General features: G+C 40.3%; 1 protein-coding gene across 9 annotated transcripts in view; it reads right to left on the bottom strand.

Moving 5' to 3' along the window:
* Nucleotides 1-22,041, bottom strand: part of LOC137104607 (partitioning defective 3 homolog) — a 343,094-nt gene that overhangs the window by 109,328 nt on the left and 211,725 nt on the right. For all 9 annotated transcript variants that reach the window (XR_010911721.1, XM_067486037.1, XM_067486038.1 and 6 more), the window contains 3 exons: nucleotides 14,337-14,485; nucleotides 6,134-6,367; nucleotides 3,154-3,391 (listed from right to left, as the gene is read on the bottom strand). Coding sequence is in view for 8 of the 9 variants with exons in the window: in XM_067486037.1 (XP_067342138.1) it covers nucleotides 3,154-3,391; nucleotides 6,134-6,367; nucleotides 14,337-14,485 (621 nt within the window). In the remaining variant the exon portion in view is untranslated. The remainder of the gene's footprint in view (nucleotides 1-3,153; nucleotides 3,392-6,133; nucleotides 6,368-14,336; nucleotides 14,486-22,041) is intronic.

The raw sequence follows: 22,041 nt of genomic DNA on the forward strand, positions 1-22,041 counted from the left end.
GAATATTTAGCTATAAAATACAGTGATGTTAAAGTATGAAGTAGCAGAAAATTTAACTACTCCAATAAAGTAGAAATCTATAAACACTGTTCAGTAAAATGTATTAAATATAACACACAGAGCAGACATGCAGAAATACCATCTCATTAACTTATTAACACATATGTTTAGTTTGTTGTAACACATACCACAAATGACACCTGAGTAATTGTATGTGGTTACACATGTGGAGACATGGCTTTCATGAAGGAGGTCAGTCCAGCATAAGAAGGCAGATAAACAACATCTCATGTCATGCTGAGGAGAGTGTTGCATGCGCTGAGACATCATTGTTAGCCTGCTACCACACAAACGTTTCCAATATCTAAACAGAATTGAAAAGTCAGGATCTCATGTTATCCACTAGTAATGAGATGAATGTTCACATGCAATGATTTGGAGGATAATGCTTCACTCTGAAATCCCTTATATTCCACTGGATGCAAACATGAACACAGTGATACATACAAGCAACAAACATCCTTAAAATAGCAGCAATCCTCAGCTGCCTAGGGATGGATTTATATCACACACATACATGCACATTGCTATCCATTCATAAGATTATAAGCTACCCATGAGTGGATGGCTCAGGACTGTGTCAGGCAGGCTGCCACCCTACAGGCAGTAAAGTATGAATCCAGAGATCCAGGGAAGCCTGGATTGTGCACTGCAGTTTCTTTGCTTTGAGCTTTAGGCAGTCAATTTTCTTTCCATCACACACTTGCACACTTTCAGTCGTTCTTGCACCCACAGTATTTATCTCACAGTCTCTCCCTTTATTCTTCCTGTCTCTCCCTATATTAGGCCATCAGCTCCCCCGGCTCTGATGTTAATGCACACCCAATCAGGCTGTCCATTAAATATGCCCACTACAGGTTCATCAGGACATCCAAAGTCCTGCATGAAAATGAACTCAAATTGTAGCACGTCTGTAAACTCACTGAAGCCTCCTTGCAGAGAGCATGTGAGTGTTAGACATTTCAGTGTAGAAAATGAGTGCATTTCATGGAAGTGAAAACCATGAAGACAAGCATTACAGAGGATTAACCACACAATCACAATGTCTTTTTGATATTTTGATGCAATGGTGTGACACTCACAGGTAGAACTTGCTAATGTAAATTCTCTCCATGATCCGTAAGCCTGAGAGTATTTTGTTACTGTCAGCCAAAGCCTTTGTCATGCACTGGAAAACTTTTCCAGTCTGAAATCTCTATCAAAACTTTTGCTGGATTTGCTAAAAGTCAAACACACAACATATCTGCCACATTCTTCTTGTCTTTTGACCGCTAGGCATTTTTCATCACACCATTTTGCTCTTTACAAAAAAGTTTGATACTGTATCCAGTGGGACACATTGATTCTCACCCCAGTTTCTTGCCATCTGAAACTTTCTTTTAGGTGCATTGTGAGGCAATGGGAAGAGAATAAAAAGGACAATGTGGATGTGTGAGTGTCAGCGCTGTCACAGTTTTAAATAGAAAGTGTTTAAGGTATCAGGAAGAAGAAGCAGTGGAAGGGGGAATGAAAGATAAAGCTTAGGAGACGTCCTGGCTAAGGAGGCACATGGCCTGGCATTAAATGCATAGAGGAGAGGGGAGTGTCAGCAAGGCCTGCTGCATGCCAACTCTTAAGTGGTGGTGGCACTCAAAGATAATGAAGAACAATGATGGGGCCGAGGAGGGCATGCAGAGAAATCACTCTGCAGTCACCATCGGTCAGAGCACGACTGCTCAGAAAGGTCTGCCAGGCTCAAATTTCCACTTTAATTTCCTAAAGCAGCAAACCACTGTGTGTTCCTGCAATCGTGCGTGTGTCTCCATGTACATTATGTGTAAGCCTGTACTGTGTGAACCATTGTTATCCCGGGATGCAATGAGAAATTAAAACAAAAACAGAAAAATAAAGGAAGATAAGGGCTGTCACTGCATACTTCAGTGGTGACCTCTGAAGTAATACATTTATCATCTTTATTGTTCATTACCAAGCTGTGGACCCTGATCTGCTAACTACAAATCCACGTGAAAACAACGTACAGCCCGATAATGTCCCATAACACCTACACCATTAATTTATGCCATATGCAAATGCGCACGCAGTTGAAATAATTAATGCCCCCACTAATTTTCCAGCACATTTTTTCTATGACTGCTGTTTATGTGAAGAGTATAGTGTAAATGGTGAATGGTATTTTCTACATATTGGTACTCAAAGTGCTTTACACTGCTTCTCATTCACCCATTCACACACACACTCACACACTAATGGGGTAGCTGCTATGCAGCTGGCCAACACTTCCCGGGAGCAGTTAAATTAGTGTTCAATGTCTTGCTCAAGGACATGTGACCTGGAGGAGGTAGGGATTGTGGGAACTGTGGGATTGGTGGATGACCGCTCTACCTCCTGCCCCACAGTTGCCCCTATCGTCCCTATTGTTGAACCTGTTGTCCAGAGTAATTCTATTCATAGCAAAAAACATTGTGGATTACTGCTCCGTAGCACTTTCATTATTTTCCAGGTTGAAAGAAAAATACACAACCACGACAATGTGCAAGTGTATGTGTGTGGCTGAAGTAGTCTCCTACTTTATAACATTAAAGATTTAGAGTAGGTGTGATTATAGAAATAATTGGCCCAAATCTCCTATTGTTGAAAAACCATTGAATTTAATGGCTGGTTAAGGAGCAGACACAACCACTCCGTCTTCCAACTGTACTCTATCATGAACATTTTGCAATGGCATGATGAGACAGTAACTAACTAACATCAGCTCCAGGTGACAATTGTAACCTGCAACTGATTTGATCAGATTATTCATCCCCGTCCACAGCTCCCACATTAGCAGGACCATGAAAATATTCTGCTGGACGACAAATGTTGAGCATGTTTGAATAGAAGAAGTGCACACCCGGGATGATGAATAAAACATGCAGCACTTATTAAAAATAATCTGGCTCAAAAGTGCCAGAAGCCTGCACCCCTCCAACTCCTCTTTAACAGCAGTTACGATGCATTCAAATTCAGTATAATCTAGTGGTGAATTTCAGCACTGAAATAAAGCAGATAATGATCGAACGTTGAATTGAATGATAGGGGCTGTCTCCGTCCTACCTGAACATCTCACCCAGGCCCTTAAGCACGCCTTTCTTGGCTTTGTTCTTGTCCTTGTCTTTCTCTTTCTCTTTATCCAGCTCAGGTTTCTTCTTATCCTTCCCGCCATCCTTGTCCCGATCATTCTGTTTACCATCTTTGGGTGGATTGCCGTTCAGCCCAGGGCCCACAGTGAGGTCACCAGTGGTGGACATTAACTCCTGACCTGATCGGGAACTTCCCTCTGTATCTTGATCCACTGGCGTAAGGAGAAAAACGAAAAGGTAAAGGTGTGTTAAATGCAGATATTGAGAGGGAAAGCAAAGACAAAGACAGGGGCAGAAAAATTGAAGTCAATGTAAGAAAACAAAAACTTTAACTTGCATTTGACTCCCCATGGATCACAGAAGCCACATTAGCACCTTTTTTTAATCAGTTACAAAGCTTCCGTTGTTTCTTCTGGTTCAGATGAACCATAAAAACAGAACATTGCGTCCCGCAAGATCTAGGAGCTTTGAACAAAACACACTGAATTCATCTGCCTCATTAGAGCAGAATATATTTACATTGCACACCCTTTGAGAATAGTTTTCAACTGAACACATTTTCACTTAGCTGAAAGCCTGAAGTTATTTCTAATGTGTACATTTCACACCGCACATGAGAGCGATAGCTTTTTTTCTATCCTTTTTTTCTTTTGCAGTTCATACAAAAATAGTGTGACCAAACTCTGGAAGCTATAATAATAGTCTTATGAATGTGGTTCTTCATTTCAGTTTGAACTAATTTCAAACAAGACATCAAACTAAAACCAAACTCCTTAGGTGATGTAGGGTTGATTAAACTCAAAGTTTCCATCACATCTAATCAGAACTGATGTGCAAAATGTAATTAATCTGTCAGTAATTATACATTTAAATAATCTTAAAAGAGCCTCCCAGGGATCCTAATTGCAAATGTGATGTGCTGCACAACTTGAATAGCTCCTGCTTATGTTATATATCTGGCTCTGAGGCGTGAGGTAGATGTCCTTCAGATTATACTTTATCACAGTCTCACATGTCATTGTCTAAGTTGGAGGAGAAAAAGGCTCTTATGGTGAGAAAAGAATAGGAAGGGTGGACCACAATGAACTACTGGATGAGCCTGATTAGGGGACAGAGTGGCTCGATTTCCTTTTCAATAATGAGCAGTGGTCCTCTCTTGCCATCAGTGAGGATGTCATCTGTTTCTTGCAGCTGTCATCTGAGAGGAAACTGAAGCAATTTCGAATGATGCTGCATGGATAGAGAGCAAACCTGCAGCTTCAGTCTTGTCAGTTAAAATGCCACATGCTGTCTTTTCCTTCCCTTTCTCCACCTTCACAAATTTAAAGGCAGATTTGGATGGGTATCACTTTAAGCCCTGCTTATCATCCAGTTAAAAGCAGGAGCCACAGATAGTAGCTGTGAGCTGTATACTGTATTGTCATTTCAATGACTAAGATTACCAGGAGTACAATTGTTTAACGACATCAATCGGCAGATAACATGCTAAACATTGTAATCCACAGCTTCCCAGAGGGGCAGTGTCCATGTGTATGTCTGTAAGCACAGACATGTGTTAAATTTGGAGTCAAATTCTTTTTATGGGTTTTTACAAAAGCACCATAATGAGTCAGAAGTAAGGACAACAAAACAAAACACTTCCATTCTCACTTTGATTATTAAATCATCATTTTTTTGGTCCTATTTGATTTATTTTGAGTCTTTTTAAATAGAGCGAGTAGGAAAGAAGTAGATATTTCCTATCAAAAGACTTTAATGGCTACAATCAAAAAGTTAGGACATCCACAGCAATTTAATGTAAGTGGAAAAACACAGGACCAACACAGGAAACTCACCCATTAAACATTGCTGCTTTATTAATCAAAGCCATATATGCTGACCTCACAGTGAATGGTAACACAGGCTAAATTCTTTCATTTCAATGCATAAAAGAAGGGATTTTTCTTTTGCCCTCTACTGCAACATTTTCCTATTTCATCAGACGATGCGACACAAAGTAGCACAAGGGAAAGTGCATTTTGCCCAGCAGGATATCTTGTTGGGGACACATTTTCTGTAGGTGATGCCACATTCTTATTTTATGTAAATAAAAGTCTGGGAGCAGAGGAAGGCAGAGGCTTATCTGTCAACTTTGACTATTAACCTCAGTGACAAGCACAGACTGGCTGCTTTTATCTAAATTGAAAAACAGAGTTATTTAAATATCATGGTGGAGAATGCAATATACGGCAGCAGGGGAAAACGGTTGCTTTCCCCATTTTTCTTTGCAGAGATAAGACTGTATTTAGTGGCAGGCCAACAGAGCTTATGAGAACAAAGCATTTCAGGCAAATAATTCCTTCTTTTTCAAATGTTCCCCAGCTCTTTTAATGGGATCGGTTAATAGTGAATAGAAATTTATATCTAGTGATTACTCCTGTGGTGCTGCAGTGTTATTACCTGTCACTAAACATAAGACGCCTGTCTCCCTAAATCCAGGGTCTGTATATTTGTCACCAAACATCAACAAGCAACTGATATATTCACTCAAACAGAAGGTGGCATTTTTTTCTTCTTCTTCTCTGCATGTTTTCAGAGATATTGGACAAATATGAAATTAGATGGTTTTAATAAAAGCACAGCTAAACTAATGTGACAGAACATTGTAAAGTTTTATGCTTTAATGTATAAAGTCTGTCTTATACACACTCAAACAATATTATTATTATCATTGTTGTAATTATTAACATCTTGATGTTAGTTTTTTTAAATGTTTGCAAATGGCAATGCATTTAGTAAAATTATATATAAGCAAGCAGTATATATAAGTGTACAGGCTGGTGGGACAACATCTTCCATTCCACAATCTCTAACAATTCCAATCAACATGAGAACTAGACCCTTAGAAACAGATGTGCCCTTTAACACAAATTATGGTGGATCACCCCTCTGCAAAACCAAAACTAATTACTCACATGTCTCCACGCTGTTCCCTTCTTCAGCTGTCCTGACGTTGGGTTTTTCGTATGATTTGTCAATTGCAGCTCGGAAGCTCTCATTGCAGCCCCGACCTCTGGCGATCCGTGAACGGGGCCTATTAAGATTAATCTCGCCGTTCAGTGTTACCTCAGCAACAGCCATCTGGAGGCTTTCGAGGGAGCTGGACTTTTTCAGCTCCAATGAGGGTCCAACTCCTTGTTCTGCAGACCCTATAGCAATAGGAAATTGTGTTACCGAGGCCAGCAGTCAAAATGTTTGTGACTCTAACTTCCCCAAACAGCCAAAATAAACCACATATGCATAATCATTTACATGTGTCTGGTGTTGTGATCATATGTGCCATATTTGGCAAGCAAAGAGAGAGTATGAGTCTGGCAATTAACATGAAAAACAAATTATGCCCTTGCATGGCCAGTGAAGTTTGTGAAATGAGTATTATATCCTGTATCTTTATTGAGACAGTTTCCTCTTGAGAACTATAATTTAACCTTTGTGCTTGTATCTTCATTTGTCAGCATAGACCACCTGCAGGACAAACTAAAACATGGAACCTTTCCACTACACTGTAATCACATGCGCTGCTCAGACAGAGCATGAGTGTGACAATCTGGTTCATGAGCAAAAATGCCTTTTTGATACAGGCAGCATATTAATGTACAGAAGGAATGCAAATAAGCTGATTTTCAGGTAGCTAATAAGAGTTGCTCCTATGTATCATGATTCTAAGACAAAGTATCACACTACCACAGGACTGACTGCGAAGCTTGTAGACCAGCTGTGTAGAGAGCAAACATACTGCTTATCAGTAAACCTCTTCAATGCTGGAGCCAGGCCCTGGGCAGCTGTAATTATTTTTCCAATGCTTTACAGGGGTTAGTTTAAGGTAAGTAAGTGGAGCTCTACTCAGGTAATGGTATTTCATTTAGTCAGGGAGCGTCCACCAGTTCCCCAGAGCTTTAAGCTTATCCACCGGCAGCCTGGTTGATTTTCTGTCACATGTTTGCAGCACTGTGTTGTCAAACCTAACGAGATGGATTTCTATGTATGGGCAAGTGAAGCCCTGTTAAATGTAAATTTTTGCAGAGGAAACTATCAGTAGTAGTGGATAAACTGTTGATCCAATTACTTGAGCAGCCTCAGCGACTCTCGGAGGACATGGCTCATGTCGATGCAGAGTCTGGACAGAGCAGCTTTGTGTCTTTACAACTCCCCGCAGACCATATTGGCCATCCACATGTAACGAGCGAGTGCTGCTGTTTCCTCTCAGTGGAGTAAATAAACATCTCTTACAGCTGTTCCTGTTGGTTTTCAATAGCAATGTTGCTTTAAGGTCTAGTCTCTATGGAACACACACATGCAAAGACTTGATGTATACGTATGAATATTCAGACCCCGTTCAGGGATCAGCCCTATAGGCTAAATAACACTCACTCACACACACGCACATACACACATTTCTATTATCTACTATCACAAGTGGTTCTCCTGTTTAAAGTGGCCTAAATGAGGCATGAGCCACTGCTGCTGGGTGATCACAGTGGATGTTTAGATGGAGGCTTGAACAGCCAAACAGAGATTAGGTAAAGAAAATAAAGCCACATCAGTGAGGGAAAACAATTAGTGACCTTGGTATGAAGCACCTTCTCTGAAATGCATTTGTTTCAGTGCATGAGAGAACTGGAAAGAGGAAACATGGAGTGGTGTCAATGCACACATCTTGTTGAAGCTGAATCTGAATAAATAAGAAAAAGTGGGACGATCCAGAAACACACATATGCTTCCGCTGTTAAAATTTAACCATCAGCAGCTTGTCTCTTTTTTGATAGAAAGCCTTTGCTATAGTCTTCCCTAACCCTTAACCAGGCAAACCTATCAACTAGCTAGTGATGGATCAGCTACTTTAAACACAGACTATCCACACAGCTACTTGCACAGGCCACATGGAGAAAAGAAGAGTGCTGACTGATTCTCGAGTCACTTTCAAAAGACCTACAAGTCTTCAAGTTGCTTTTAGGATTACCGGGGTCATAAGGTTGTTTGCTTTTCTGCTACATTTACCTCCAATGCAGCCTTTCTTAGAGTGTGAGTGCTTCTCTATCATGTCTTTTTGTCACAGTCCCCGTTTTTGGACTATAGTTTTGTTTAGATTTACTTCCCGCTCCTGGGTTTTATTTTGTTAACCCTCAGCACCACTTCCCAGTGTGTTTCTTTAGCTTCTTGTTTCCTATTAACCCTGATTGCTTACCCCTGTGCCCCCTTGTATTTATACCCAGCTTTCCCCACTGCTTGTTGCTAGATTGTCTCCCTATGGATTTGCTGTGCTCTTTGGACTTTCCCCTTCCATGCCCTACCTGATCTTAGTGTTTGGACTCTCCCTGTTACGTTTTGGTCTGAAGTTTGCCTCCCCTCAGTCTCTGAGTTTGTTCCCGTGTTTCCCAGCACTGTTATTTAGCTTATCATTTCCCTCCAGAGTGTTTAAGTTGATGTTCTGTTTTACTTTACTTAGTTGTTACTATGTGTGCTCTTCCCGACCTCCTCATGGAGTGACTTTCTGCTGTTTGCCTTTCTTTAAATAAACCTTCATTTACTTTAACACCTTCCCTTGCCGTCCCTCCTCCTTTGGGTCCTACCAAAATTAAAAAAACACAAGTAAGTGTGACACTATTTGCTATAGATCTGGAGTCAAAGAGGTCATAAGGCTAAAAGGTCAGCTGTTAGCTGAGTGTTGGGCTTCCATACTGGTAATGTACTGTTATGCATTAAACTCACCACTTGGACTTCTTTTTGTCAATGTTATTACAAGAATGCAATCCCAGGGGAACCTGGACTTGATCCAATTACCACTCCAAATAAATGAACACCAATTCTATAACGCTGCATCACATTTAGTGGAACGAGCTCATATGCATGCCTTCGGGCTGCAATGGACAGTAAACTGAAACTTTACTATGAATGCAAATGTCTAAGAGGTGAAAAGCTTACTGCTTAGTTCCTCCGAAGTCGTGGACCATTTCTGATTACAATGAGATTTTTTTTAATGCCAGGAAAGCATAAAAAGCCTTGCTGGACCAAGAAAATGCAAGTACAAATCATAAAATGCATTTGCTTGAAAGACGTAATCTCCTTGTGCAAAAGACAAGACACAGTTAAAAAAAGAAGAAAAAAAAAAGCAGCATACATTTTTATTTAATACACTGCGGATAAAACTAAAGCCCAGTATAAATGGCATGTATATTTGGGGGGTTTGAAGCTTACGCATAAAGCCTGCCAACAGCGGACACAAAGCCAGGGTGCATGCTTGTCACAATGGGATTGCAAGTTAGAGCCGCACAAGATGCAACAGTTCAAGGGAACACAAATGACATCTGCTCGGTACTCGGAAACAGGGAATTTCTTCCTGCTCACTATTCCCCACCACAATCCTCTTCACCGCTGTTCTAGTCAGCGTGGTGAATGACTGAGAGAGGCAGTGAGACAAAGAAGCTCAGAGCGAGGCAAAGAGAGACCGTTTGTCCATTTACCCCAGCTGACTCTCGCCTGTCTTTGTTTTCATCACAGGCAGGCCTGGCTCTCCTGGGAGAGTTTGATGGACAGCTTTCTGTGTGCCAGTCTATTATGTGATTCCTATCACACAACAGAAGCCTTGTTGCTCTGCTTCTCGTCTCCCCCGTATTCAGAAAGATGAAAATAAATATTCTCAAGCTGCATACAGACATGAGTTCCCCCACACATCAGGAGAAGAAATGAAAATCATCACAATACAATCTAAAAAAGGAAAAGAATTCTAAAGTGTGCATGGAATTCTGTCATTACTGAAGACAGAAATGGCCAACGTGCTGTGCTCCCTGGTCAGACAAAGGGCAAGGACACTTAATTGGAGAAGATCCATTGACATTAAACGCTAAAGTGGAGGTATGGCAAACTCCATGAATAAATCAGCAGCAGTTATTACAGGAACAAGAGCCCATAGTATAATTAGAGCAGCTAAAACTCTCCTCCCCAGCCATTATTCACCACAGCCCCTTGCATGTAAAGATCTGTGTACAGACAGGAGCTCCATTACACATAATTTATTCAGCGTCTAAGCTTTAAGCAGGGCGGTAAAAGGGTAATTATGTTAAAAATAGCCTCCAAGGTGGTCGAAGGAGGCCATGTCCAGGTATCCCAGTGGAAGTGAGAGTGGAAGTGAGGTGTCGCTGGGTCAGCTCAGATCCTATGTCTCTGCCGGTTGTGGATCATTAGCTAGACAGAGGACGTCCTCCGTATGCTGACCGTGTGTCACAAAGGAATTGTCATTACCTGGTCTTATGGTTAATATCTCAATAATGGATTCTCTCTGGAGTTTGAGTGCTTGTGTAACACCCCATTCATTCAGAATTTTTGTTTTTTTCCTCTCTCAACTAGCTAAACCATTGATCTGAACAGGCTGGAAACTGCCAAGTCTAGAAAGTTAATGGATCAGACTTGAATAGTTGCATATGCACATGCACGACAGCACTGTTACTTTTGTCATATCTCAGAGCAATAAAAGGTGCTCTTTTATTCATTTTGTTCCTTTTTTTACCTCCTCAGTTGTAGTATTTTTTAGCTTAGGCTTTAAAAGTCTAACTGTTAAGTCCGAAGTATTATTGTATAAACCAGTATGACAAACAAAAGGCTGTTGTTTCATGTCTGTAGGTTCATTAGGCCTTTGTGGTCAATCATTTAGCAGAACTTATGATAATATAGTATTTTTGATTAATTTTTGAATCAATATTGGAAAGTACCCTAATTCGGTAAGATATTTATTTTGCTAAACTAACCTATCCTTGCTCTAAATAGTTTATCTATTAAAGGTTTGTTCAATAATTTTTCATAAAAATTACAATTTAAATCATGTAATGATAAAATGGCAAAAGGTATAATGTGTAAACAAATCAAAGTAATTACAATTTTCATTAAGCAATTTCTTAAGGCCCTATGTACTATTTTTGCAGTGTTTCTGATGTCTGATGTTTCTCTTTGATGCAAAAGTAGACATGACATAAACATTCATTACTCGGTACCTAAGCACTATTTGTAACAGGTAATATACATGTATAAGTTACCTATACTTGAATTTTAGTTGTACTGTATTAACAAAATACCTAGTAAAAGTACTTTGTAAGAAATGCTTCTTTGTACTTTAGTACAGTAGTAAGTTATTGACAGTTACAAATACTCAAAAAGGGTGTTAGTTTGTTTTTCTTACTTACAGAACAAAGTTTCCTCGACTTAAAATCATTTTTTGTAATCAGTTTCAAGTATTCAATTAACTTGTTGTGTTTTACAGTTTGTGTGTATGTGATCATAGCATTTCTGAAAAGGAGAGGAGGCCTCTCAGTAAATAAAAGTAAAAACAAAAATGACAAAACTAAGGAAAAGGAGCTCACAGCCTCACTGACAACTATGCTGACCTTGTACTTAATGATCTGAACTTATACAGCACTTTTCTACCTTGTCAGTATCCAAAGCACTTTACATTACTTATTCTTCTGGAAGCAACAAACTTAGGGTTCACTAGTGGACGATTGTGCTAAATGCTCAGCCACAGTCTCCCAGAATACTTACAATGTCACATACTGAACACTTGTGCCCTACACAAGTGACTACCTTTTAAAATAACAAGTGTGTATGAATGCAAGAGGTAAATGTGACACTTACCATCTCATTCTGTGTTAATTTGATCAAACGAATGCAGTCTAAGGTGCTGCTGACAGAGTTCAAAGCAGCTCACTACAATGGACCATTACAGTGTCTTCCTCCAGCCCCCCCCCTCCGCACACACACACACCTCCTGGAGTAATGAGTGTTTTCTTGCATAACAAGCACAATGGCACAAGTTCCCACATTAGTTGCCAAGTCTATTCGGCATCCCTCTTCTTGAAAATGCTTTTTTGATCTTGCTCCATTTACATCAAACAACACTGTGCTATATGCATCTGAAATCATCAATAACAGTTGGTTATGAGCTGGGTAGGGAGGTAGAATGGACTACTTTTCCAATTTCCATCATTGAACCATGGACAGAGATGATGAACTATTGTATTAGTACTGTAATGTGTATACAGTGTGAGCAGTTAGTGTCTTCTGCACCATGTTACCGAGCACATGCAAAGCAGAAAGAGACTGAATCAGGATGGGTGGGTACTTACTGAACTGTTGGAGAATAGGGATCTAAGTGCAGTAGATATTACACTTTGTGCAAGAGTCTGTCAATCAAGAGGCTTACAAGGTAAAATGGCTGGAATGGGCTGCTGTATTTCCGTCTGTTGGAGCATCTCATGTCTCCTACTTCCCATTTCTTCCCTTGCTCAATCTTGTTCTCTATCTAAATAGGATTCAACCGTGGGGTGTCTGATCAGTTTAGCATATTTCAACAAGGATTGGCTTCAAAGTCACAAATTCCATCTGCTCATGTGATTTGGGAGCTGGTTAAATAGAAAGGCAGAAATATCTAGTCACAGAATAAAGTCCATCTCTGCATCTGACAGCATGGTTAAGCATGTTAAAAACTTAATTGAAAAAGCGCTGAAAGAAAACAAAGCAGAGTGATTTTCACTTATACCATTCCGAAGACAACGCCAAAAAATAAGGTTAAGGTTAAATTATTTTACTGTGTTTTCTGTCCCATTTCATTTTCAACTCAGGTATGAGCTTCATTTCATTTCATTAAAAGAGACAAATCAAACCTATGTGACAAATCATAAGATGTATCTCATTTGGTAAAGCAGTTGACGATGGAACACAGGGTCAGTGGTTCAATCCCCGCTCCTGGCTGCATGTCGAAGTATCCCTGAATCCTAAGTTGCTCCCGGTGGGTCAGGTGAGCACCTTGCATGGCAGCCACCGCCATCGGTGTGTGTGAGTGTGTGTGTGTGAATGGGAAGCAACATTGTAAAGCGCTTTAGATAAAAGCGCTATATAAGCGACTATTTATGTATTGACTGAAATGACTGTCCTTGTTAGCTATTATATGAGGAACAAGTTAATTATTTCCATATACTATGTGAGCAAGTAAATCAGTCAGCAGGACAATTTACAAACTCAACTGGATCTTATAAGGAATAAATGAGAATACATACGTTGAATTACATGAAATAACATAAAAACTGATCTAAGACAATAATTATGAAAAAATGTAAAACATCCTGTTCTAATTCTAATCAGTCCCTGTCTTCAGTAAAATACAATTATATAATGGAGACAACATAATCTGTCCAATGACTCTTGATGTTCTACAAAAGTTTGTATTGTCTGGTAAAAAGTTTGTCTGAGGATATGGTGAATACAGACACCACATCATAATCATTGTTGGCCGTTACCTGTTAACCACAAATCAGAGAGAAGTCAGTGTCTGTTGCAGCCTTGGTGGTGGAAGCTCTGAACTCACATTATTATCCCACTTAGATACAGGACAGTATGTATGAGCATGTGCTTGTCTGTTTATGCCCAAGTTCATGCCTGCAACTTACAGGTTTTCTCCCTACTAAGCTATTAGTAAAGAGGTCATTGTGTTTTTATTTTCTTGTGTCGTTTCTGTGCTTCACTGGACACAAAGACCCAATTTGCCTCTGCACCAAGTGATTGCTACCAATTTATAATGGTGATTCATTTTTCTGTTATCCTAGAAATAAAGCGGTTCAGATTATGTGTTCTTGTTTCTTGCCTGACTGGACTTTTGTTATGATGTATCATTTTCACAGATCTCAGAAATTATTGTGAAAATTAGATCACGGCTGTAATGACTTGCTGTTTTGTTTATTGGGAAAAATGCTTTTTTGCAGTTAGCTGCTAAGTTTAATATCACTCAGGTTCGTAAACTTAAATATAATACCACTGCCCTATTAAATTTATGAACTTGTCTTAGCATTAAGAGTAAGGACTGGGAACAGTTGGGACCACCTAGCCTGGCTCTCTCAAAAGGTGATGTGCCAAACTTTCTTGACCAGGATCAGCTCTCAGGGAACCAGAAGAAACTGGACGTTAGTGGTGGCAGTTGAGTAATATTACGGAAAGGAAGCATCCATAAAACAGCCTGCAAGTACTTGTAAGTACAAACATTTCCTTTATCATAGACTTTAACCATTTAATTTATTTTTTACTTTGGATATGCATGCGTTATGTGGGTTTAGAATATCTACAAAGTGTAGTATTTACCTAGATCCATGCTCTTGGACTTGCGGGCCTTCATGATCTCCAGCTCAGCAGGATTATCGTAGGTTTTGGTACGTTTTTCTGACATACTCTGGCGGCCAAAGCCCTCCCTCTGAAAACTGGCATCAGGGTCTATGTCCGCACTGAGTGAACTGCAGTTCATAAGGAAATATAGGATGAGAGGTAGAAACACATATTAAAGTTATTATGTTGCCAATGGATCCTAAACTGCAGTCATTTACATCAAGTTGTGGTTCGATTGCATGGGTCTGTTCCTACAATAGGACTGACAGATACATTCTTCCTATCACACTTCATATAACCCCAAACTAGAGCCCAGAAACACACAGGTAATCAATTTTTATACACTTTAGCGCAATAAATAATTACCTTCACCTCTGTTAGGGGGGGTGTGGAACATGCCACAATAGGGATAAGGAGACCTAGCTAAGATATCTACCAATGAGGTGAGGGTGCTGTGGGATCATGCATGATCACGCAATAACCACTCTACCCCAATAAGTGTGAAGCACTGGCAGGGCCCTGCCCACTATAGCACACTGCCTTTCAGATGCTTTATCACTGTCTGGATCTTAATTGAAAAAAAATCGGTAGAGAGCTGCTAAAGGAGACTGGGAAAGGGGGACACTAGTATTTGCATTCAGATGAGTGCATTTACAATTAAGGTGACAACATCTTGCCATTTGATGGGAGACAGAAGGGACATTCGATGCTAATGGAGTCTAATAAATGTTACATGCATGAGAGGACACTTTCACCACGTCCCTCGTAATGGTCACATATTATTATCATTAAAATGTCTTCGTATGGCCTGTTTCACACATGAACTCAGGACATTGTTAGGAGAATTCAGCCTCTGACATTTTTTTATTAGATGCACAGCTCCAATTCGCTGTAATTAAAACACTGTTTCCCACAAACGACATTTTTAATTTTTTTATGTTGCTGTCTGGTGGATCAGTCGTAGATCTTCCGTTGCGTGTTCCATGTTTCAACCGCCACTCTGGACAATGTCCGAGGCTGAATTCTCCTAACATTTTTAGGAGTCCATATGAGAAACAGGCTATAAAGAGGCTTTAAAAACCCTGACATTCTGGTCAGGTTGGGATACAGAAGTCTCAAAAATCCAATGTCATTGACTAAACAGTTACATTAGTGTCTCCCTACACAAAGAACTGCTCATTTATATGTTTGACTGATAGATCAACAAAACAGTGTTCCTAATGATTATAGGGACAAGCGAACACTAAATGTCCTTTTAGAATTCAACATCACATGCTCAGAGTACAATACATGAGAGGAGTCAGATAGAATCCTATTAGCCTGCCAAATGATTGACTGCTCAAAGATAACCCAGGGGTGCAAGGGGTTAAGGTCACCCCATAATTTTCCTGCTGTCCTAACCAGATTAAATATTTGTGCCTTAGAGTTAACTGTGAGGATTCCAAAGCAGATACCTTAGAGGAGAATAGCAATGTAATGTAAAAATTTGCATGACATTCCTGGTCTCAGAAGAAAATGGAGTCACTGATGATTAGCACTGACAGTGTTCCAGCTAAGGTCCCCATCAATGTGGACACCCACCTATTTATACAGAGTGAGTTGTCTGACTTTATTACATTGTATAGTGAGAGAACTATGGTTCCCATGGTAATGATCTAGGATGTGTGACAATTTCTTCAGTTTTACACGAATTAAAACACAAACGTTGCCAATACTGGAATCCCTTGTAAGTAAACTCACAATAATAGTATCATCAGAAATAAAGACCGAAATTTAGATTCGGAGCTAATGCAATCATTTGTGAACAAATTGAATGAGAAGGGTGAACCAACAGATCTATGAGGAGCCCCTGTCTCACTTACTGCTATATCAGAGAAAATCTGAATTCATGTTTCCCTGAGATCTATATCATTAACTCTACAGTTGTTTGATGAACAAAATTTTGTATCTACAGAAAAGTCTCACATGAAAGAATATAAGAATAAACACAAAATCAAGCTGTTATAAATTATGGAAAACTACAGTGTTTGTAAAGGTGGAGTTCAGATCTCACTCAGCTTAGGTGATATGAAAAGTCCATAGCATTTTCAAACCTGTAGAAAATAAATGAGATGCTTTCAGTGCATTATGTTGTTTATTCCAGACTAGGCTACAAGAGAGAAGCATCTTGATTTGTACTGTATCAAAACATCATAGTGCATTTCTGTTTTTTGGGGGGCCCCTCTAGCTTGCGGCCCTCAGGTAGTTGCATACTTAATGGTAAAGTCCACTTCTGGCTTTGTATGTCACCAAGGAGCCAGTGTCAACATGTCACTTTGCTATCAACCGTACCTGACAATTCCAACTAAGATCAAACTGCTTCACAGAACCAACTCCAGCTGACATAGGAAGAGAGAGAGATGGAGCAGGAAGAGAGGAATGACAGCCCAGATGTATTATTCATTTATTCATCATCCTTTGCTTTTCTCCTCTCATCATTCAAAGCCCACAAAATCCACCCGGCCCTCTCTTTCCTCTGTCTTTGCAAATGTCATCTGTTGGAGTGTGACTGAGTTGGCACGGCAGAGAAAGGACATATTTTCACCCTGAATTTTGATTTCATCTACTCCTGCCAACAGTGTGTCTCTAGGCCAACTAAACACACCACTAATCATACACAATTTGAGAGACCAACAGGTGGAATCATGCACACCCCTGTAACGCAGGTAATCTGCAAGTGTTTGACCATTTGTGAGTGTAACTATGGGGATGTGCAGTCAGTATATATGTCTGAATCTAGCTTGTCTGAGCAAACATGGCAAGAAATCTGTAGTGAGAGTGACGTTCAGAAGGGCAACCCAGCGGTGGTGCACATTTACTCAGTAGGACCTTGGATCTGTTAGTCGAAGCTGCTAGCAACACTGACTCTGTGTTAATTCGGCTAATGCAGGCCAATGACTACAGGGTGGAGTCCACCATATCCTAAAGAGAAAAAGCCCACTGTGTTGCTTTGAGTACCCCCCGAAATATAAAGGTACCTGCTGTTGGAACTTGCACCGTAAGGCTAATTCATAAGTTCCATAAAGGCTTGTCTGGAGATAAGGGAACACACATAGTGGAAAGTGAAAGAGATAAAACAGTATGTGTAAATGCTTCATGTAAACAGTGTCAAAAACATAAAAAAAATTGGTTCACTAGGACTGAGACATAAATATTTGGCCTTCTACGACACTCGTTCCCACCCACTTACATATGTCTTTGATGCCCCACTGTTCGCTTACATGACATTTGAAAGGGACAATTTGCAGCATAAAAAAACAACACATCACAAGCTTTATGTGCTACTTTCCCCATTATGCGCTATATACTGTACTAAAGGCATTATGAGGCTTTTCCTGTTGGATATTTTGTCTACTGATGCTGAAACATCAACATTCAATAAAACAGTGCTGAATTTAAGATCCTGTATTCACTTTGTTCTGCTTATTAGTTTTCCCATAGCTGGCTGTAACTTTAGAATCTCCAGTTCTGGTCTGGTCCAGTTGCTTCCTAGTCTCAAACACTGACCACTGTACAGTTAGGGAGGTGGAATTGGGTAGATAGTTAGGTGGTAGTTGTGTAGATTAAAGTAGGTACAGATAGATACATAGATAAAACTTGGAAAGATGGTAAAACAAACAACTTTTTATTCTAATCTACATATTTAATGTACATTCAACTAGTACAGATGTTCTTTTATCATCAGAAGTAACAAAAATGGTCAAGAAGTGTATATAAAATAAAATAAAATAAAATATGAAATAAAAAATATTTCATCATCTCGCTATATTAAATAACCTTAGCTTCCTCAAAAAGAAAAGTCTGTTATGTCCCTTCCTGTAGATGGTGTTTGTATTTCAATTACAGCACAGTCTGTTATTGAGATGGAGTTAAACTATCTATATTAATTTTACCTTAACTTTACAGTAGCTGTTGAGTCATAATGGTGAGACCTATACTGGACTCAGATGATCACTAAATTGCTCACTTTGTCACTTACTCAAAAATGTATTTGGCAGATAGGAGTATGAGTGACTGCCACCCAGACGGGTGAGATAATCTGCAGAGTATCACAGTTTTTTTTCTCAGACCATCTATTCCATCTTTGACGGGTCTATCTTTAACAGTGGGCCCAATCAATTTGGATAATACGTCCCCTCATCTCTCCTTCTTTAAACAGTGTTTAAAAGCAATTTCCACCATTCCGAGCAGATGCTCTTCTTCATGTTCAAAGTCTCCCCATCATCTAAAATTAACTAGCACTGCGGATTGCTCACAGGCAAATCCACATCTTTAACTTTTATTTTACATCAACTTGTTCCTGTCTCTGTCTCCTTTGCAGGAAGTTAAATGTGCCAAACTGCACATCGGCCTTGTTGCTAAGTGGTGTGCGCTAAAAGCCCTCAGTGCTCACAATTTACCCTGACGACTTGTTACTTTTTTTATCTTCCCTCGCTTCTTTTACCCCAACTCTCAACACTTCTTACCATCATTTAAAAACAACCCCAAAAAGGTACGTTTCAAAGAATCCTGCTTTAAAAAGTGTAACTTGGTTTGATTGACTGACAGGGGGTTCTGGGCATTAGTTTCAGTGCCTTACAGATGGGTCAAGAGGTGGAGAGCAATGCTCTGTAAGGTGCTTCTGAAATGGTCTTTCTGTGGTTTGAAGAGGGGTGATTCAGTTGACTGCATGGGTGCATAGCTGGGCCAAGGAGCTTGGAGCTGCCTTCAATCACTGCATAAAGCTCTGCATGAGAAGCCAATGCAGGGAAAAAAAAGTGCCTGGAGAGTTTTCTTCTTCAATCTCTGTAATAGTTTTTGTTAAACACAAGTTTATTGGCGTGTCTCAGAATAACCCTATTGTTTCAGTTCCTTAATTGCATTCAAAGCATGTCTAGAAAAAAAAAAACAGGTGTAAAAGCCATAGAACCAAATAATTTCAACTGCACCACAAAGATGAGCAGCTGCACCTGTGATTTGCAGTAATTTTCTCTAAACTGTGATAATGTTGCAGAGAGAGACAGATAGGACAAGATAAATTAAAACCTCTTCGTCTGTGGGCTGACTCCTGTGCCGATGCTCTCATTCTTTCCCTGCTTGCTGTAGTAATTGAGTTTTGCTACACCACATTCCCTGCTCGGCAGAATAAGTGAACCAATGGCAAGGACTGAGAAAATATATACTTTAGTTCGTGTGGCAAGAGTGTGTATCTCTTTGGCATCACTCATGCTGAGATTCACCTGCACCCTGTCACATGAGGCAGTGTAGGGCACACATACAAATCGTGCGAAACACAAGATAAACACAGTGAAGGTGCACGCATGAGAGAGCATGTCTCACATGCTTGTAGCAAAGGCACACCACTGAGACATGATAAATATTCATAATGCGAGAGGTGACTATTAGCATCCAAGTAAAGAAATTGCATTCTGTATGTAAGTGTTTGTGTGTACTACCTGAACAGCCTGGTGTAAAAGTCCCTAGGACTTCAGAAATGCCTAACAAACATGCTCTGGAATCCTGAAGTTATAGCTAGACAGATAGATAGATAGATGTGATGCTTCGCAGCTAGAAGGTTTGTGTGTTTGCACCCTGGCCGCGGCCTTTCTGTGTGGAGTCTGCATGTTCTCCCTAAGCTTGTGTGGATTTCCTTCAGGTATTTCGGTTTCCTCCCACTGTCCAAAAACATGCATGTAACTGCCCATGTTTGCGTAGGTTTCCCCTACCGCTAAAAACATGTGTGTTAGGGACAAGGTCAGGTTAGCCCATACCAGTGGTGTGCTAAGTCGCAGCAGCTCAGGACTAACCATTTGTTACTATTTCACTGTACCATTTGTATGTATAATGACAATAAAGCACTTTACCTTTAATCCCCGCAGGGAAGTTTTTGTGTTGTTACACGAAGTAAAATAAAACCATACTATTAATACACTCTACATTGTGCAGTTTAGCCAGAGATATGTTCCTGTATTGTCCATTGAAATGCCTTAGTACATGCTGTATCCTGTTTGTACTCAATTCAATTCAACTTTATTTATATAGCGCCAACTCAGAACAAAGTCATCTCAAGGCACTTTACAGAATAAAGTCATGTGCATATGCAGTGGCTGTATGTTTCAGTTATTGCACTTATGTTGTAATGAAATGCTGGTCTGTCTCTTGACATTGCAGAAAGTCATTGTACAGACTAATGGCTCTTTGCAGAAATCACCTCCGGTACCATTCTTTGTCTAAGCAGATTTGAAGAAATTTCTTGCTGATGCTGCCCCTCAGTTTCACAGCTCATGGAGAGGATGTGGGCTGTTCTCAATGATGTTTAACAGTCTGTGCAGCATCCTCATCTCCACTACCAATTCCAGAGCTTCTACAGTGGTCCCCAGGACAGAGCCAGCTTTCCTAATCAGTTTATTCAGTCTATTAGTCTAGCCAGTGTCTTCTTGTGCCTGTCCCAAGTCTGGATAAATGCAGAGGGTTGTGTCAGGAAGGTCGTCTGATGAAAAACATCAGATGGAACAAGTGAATTATGACAATGACTTCCATACCGGATCGGTCGGGGCCCGGTGCTGTTGACCTACAGGGTACCGGTGGAAATTGGACTACTGTACTTCGAATTCGAAGAAGGAGAGGAGGAAGGTGTGTTCATATGCAGAGAGAAAAGAGGAAAGCTAAGAATGCAGGACTGACAGTAGGGACTTGAATGTTGGGACTATGACAGGGAAGGCTAGAGAGTTGATCGAAGGAAGGTGGATATACTGTGTGTCCAGGAGACCAGGCGGAAAGGTAGCAAGGCTAGAAGCTTAGGAGCAGGGTTTAAGTTGTTCTACCATGGGTCAGATAGGAAGAGAAATGGAGTAGGATTTATCCTGAAAGAGGAGTTTGTGAGGAACATTCTAGAGGTGAAAACAGTATCAGACAGGTAGATGAGTCTGAAGCTGGAAATTGAAGGAATGATGTTCAATGTTATTAGTGGTTATGCCCCACAGGAAGGATGTCAGTAACTAGAGAAGGAGAAATTCTGGAGTGAGTTAGATGAAGTGATGCAGAGCATCTCCAGAGGTGAGAGAGTGGTGATTGGAGCAGATTTCAATGGACATGTAGGTGAAGGGAACAGAGGTGATGAGATTGTAATGGGCAGATTTGGTTTTCAGGACAGGAACGCAGAAGGACAGATGGTGGTAGACTTTGCAAAGACGATGGAAATGGCCTCCAGAAGAGGCAGGAACATAGGGTTACATATAAGAGCGGAGGTAGAAGCACTCAGGTGGACTACGTCTTGTGTAGACGTTGTAATCTGAAAGAGACCAGTGACTGTAAAGTATTGGTAGGGACAGTGTAGCCAGAACAACACAGGATGGTGGTGTGTAAAATAACTCTGGTGGTGAGGAAGATGAAGAGGACAAAGGAAGAGCAGAGGATGAAGTGGTGGAAAGAGGAAAGAAGAAGTGGGACACTGAGAGGACTGAAGAGAGTAGACAGGAGTAAAAGGAGATCCAGCGTAAGGTGAAGGTAGAGGTGGCAAAGGCCAAGGTTGGCGAGACAAAGAGATAGAGATGGGAAGGATGTGCAGCAGGTTAGTGTGATTAAAGATAAGAATGGAAATGTATTGACAGGTGCCAGGAGTGTGATGGGAAGATGGAAGGAGAACTTTGAAGAGTTGATGAATGAG

The sequence above is a fragment of the Channa argus genome, chromosome 19 (assembly GCF_033026475.1).
Source record: "Channa argus isolate prfri chromosome 19, Channa argus male v1.0, whole genome shotgun sequence".
NCBI classification, from domain to species: domain Eukaryota; kingdom Metazoa; phylum Chordata; class Actinopteri; order Anabantiformes; family Channidae; genus Channa; species Channa argus.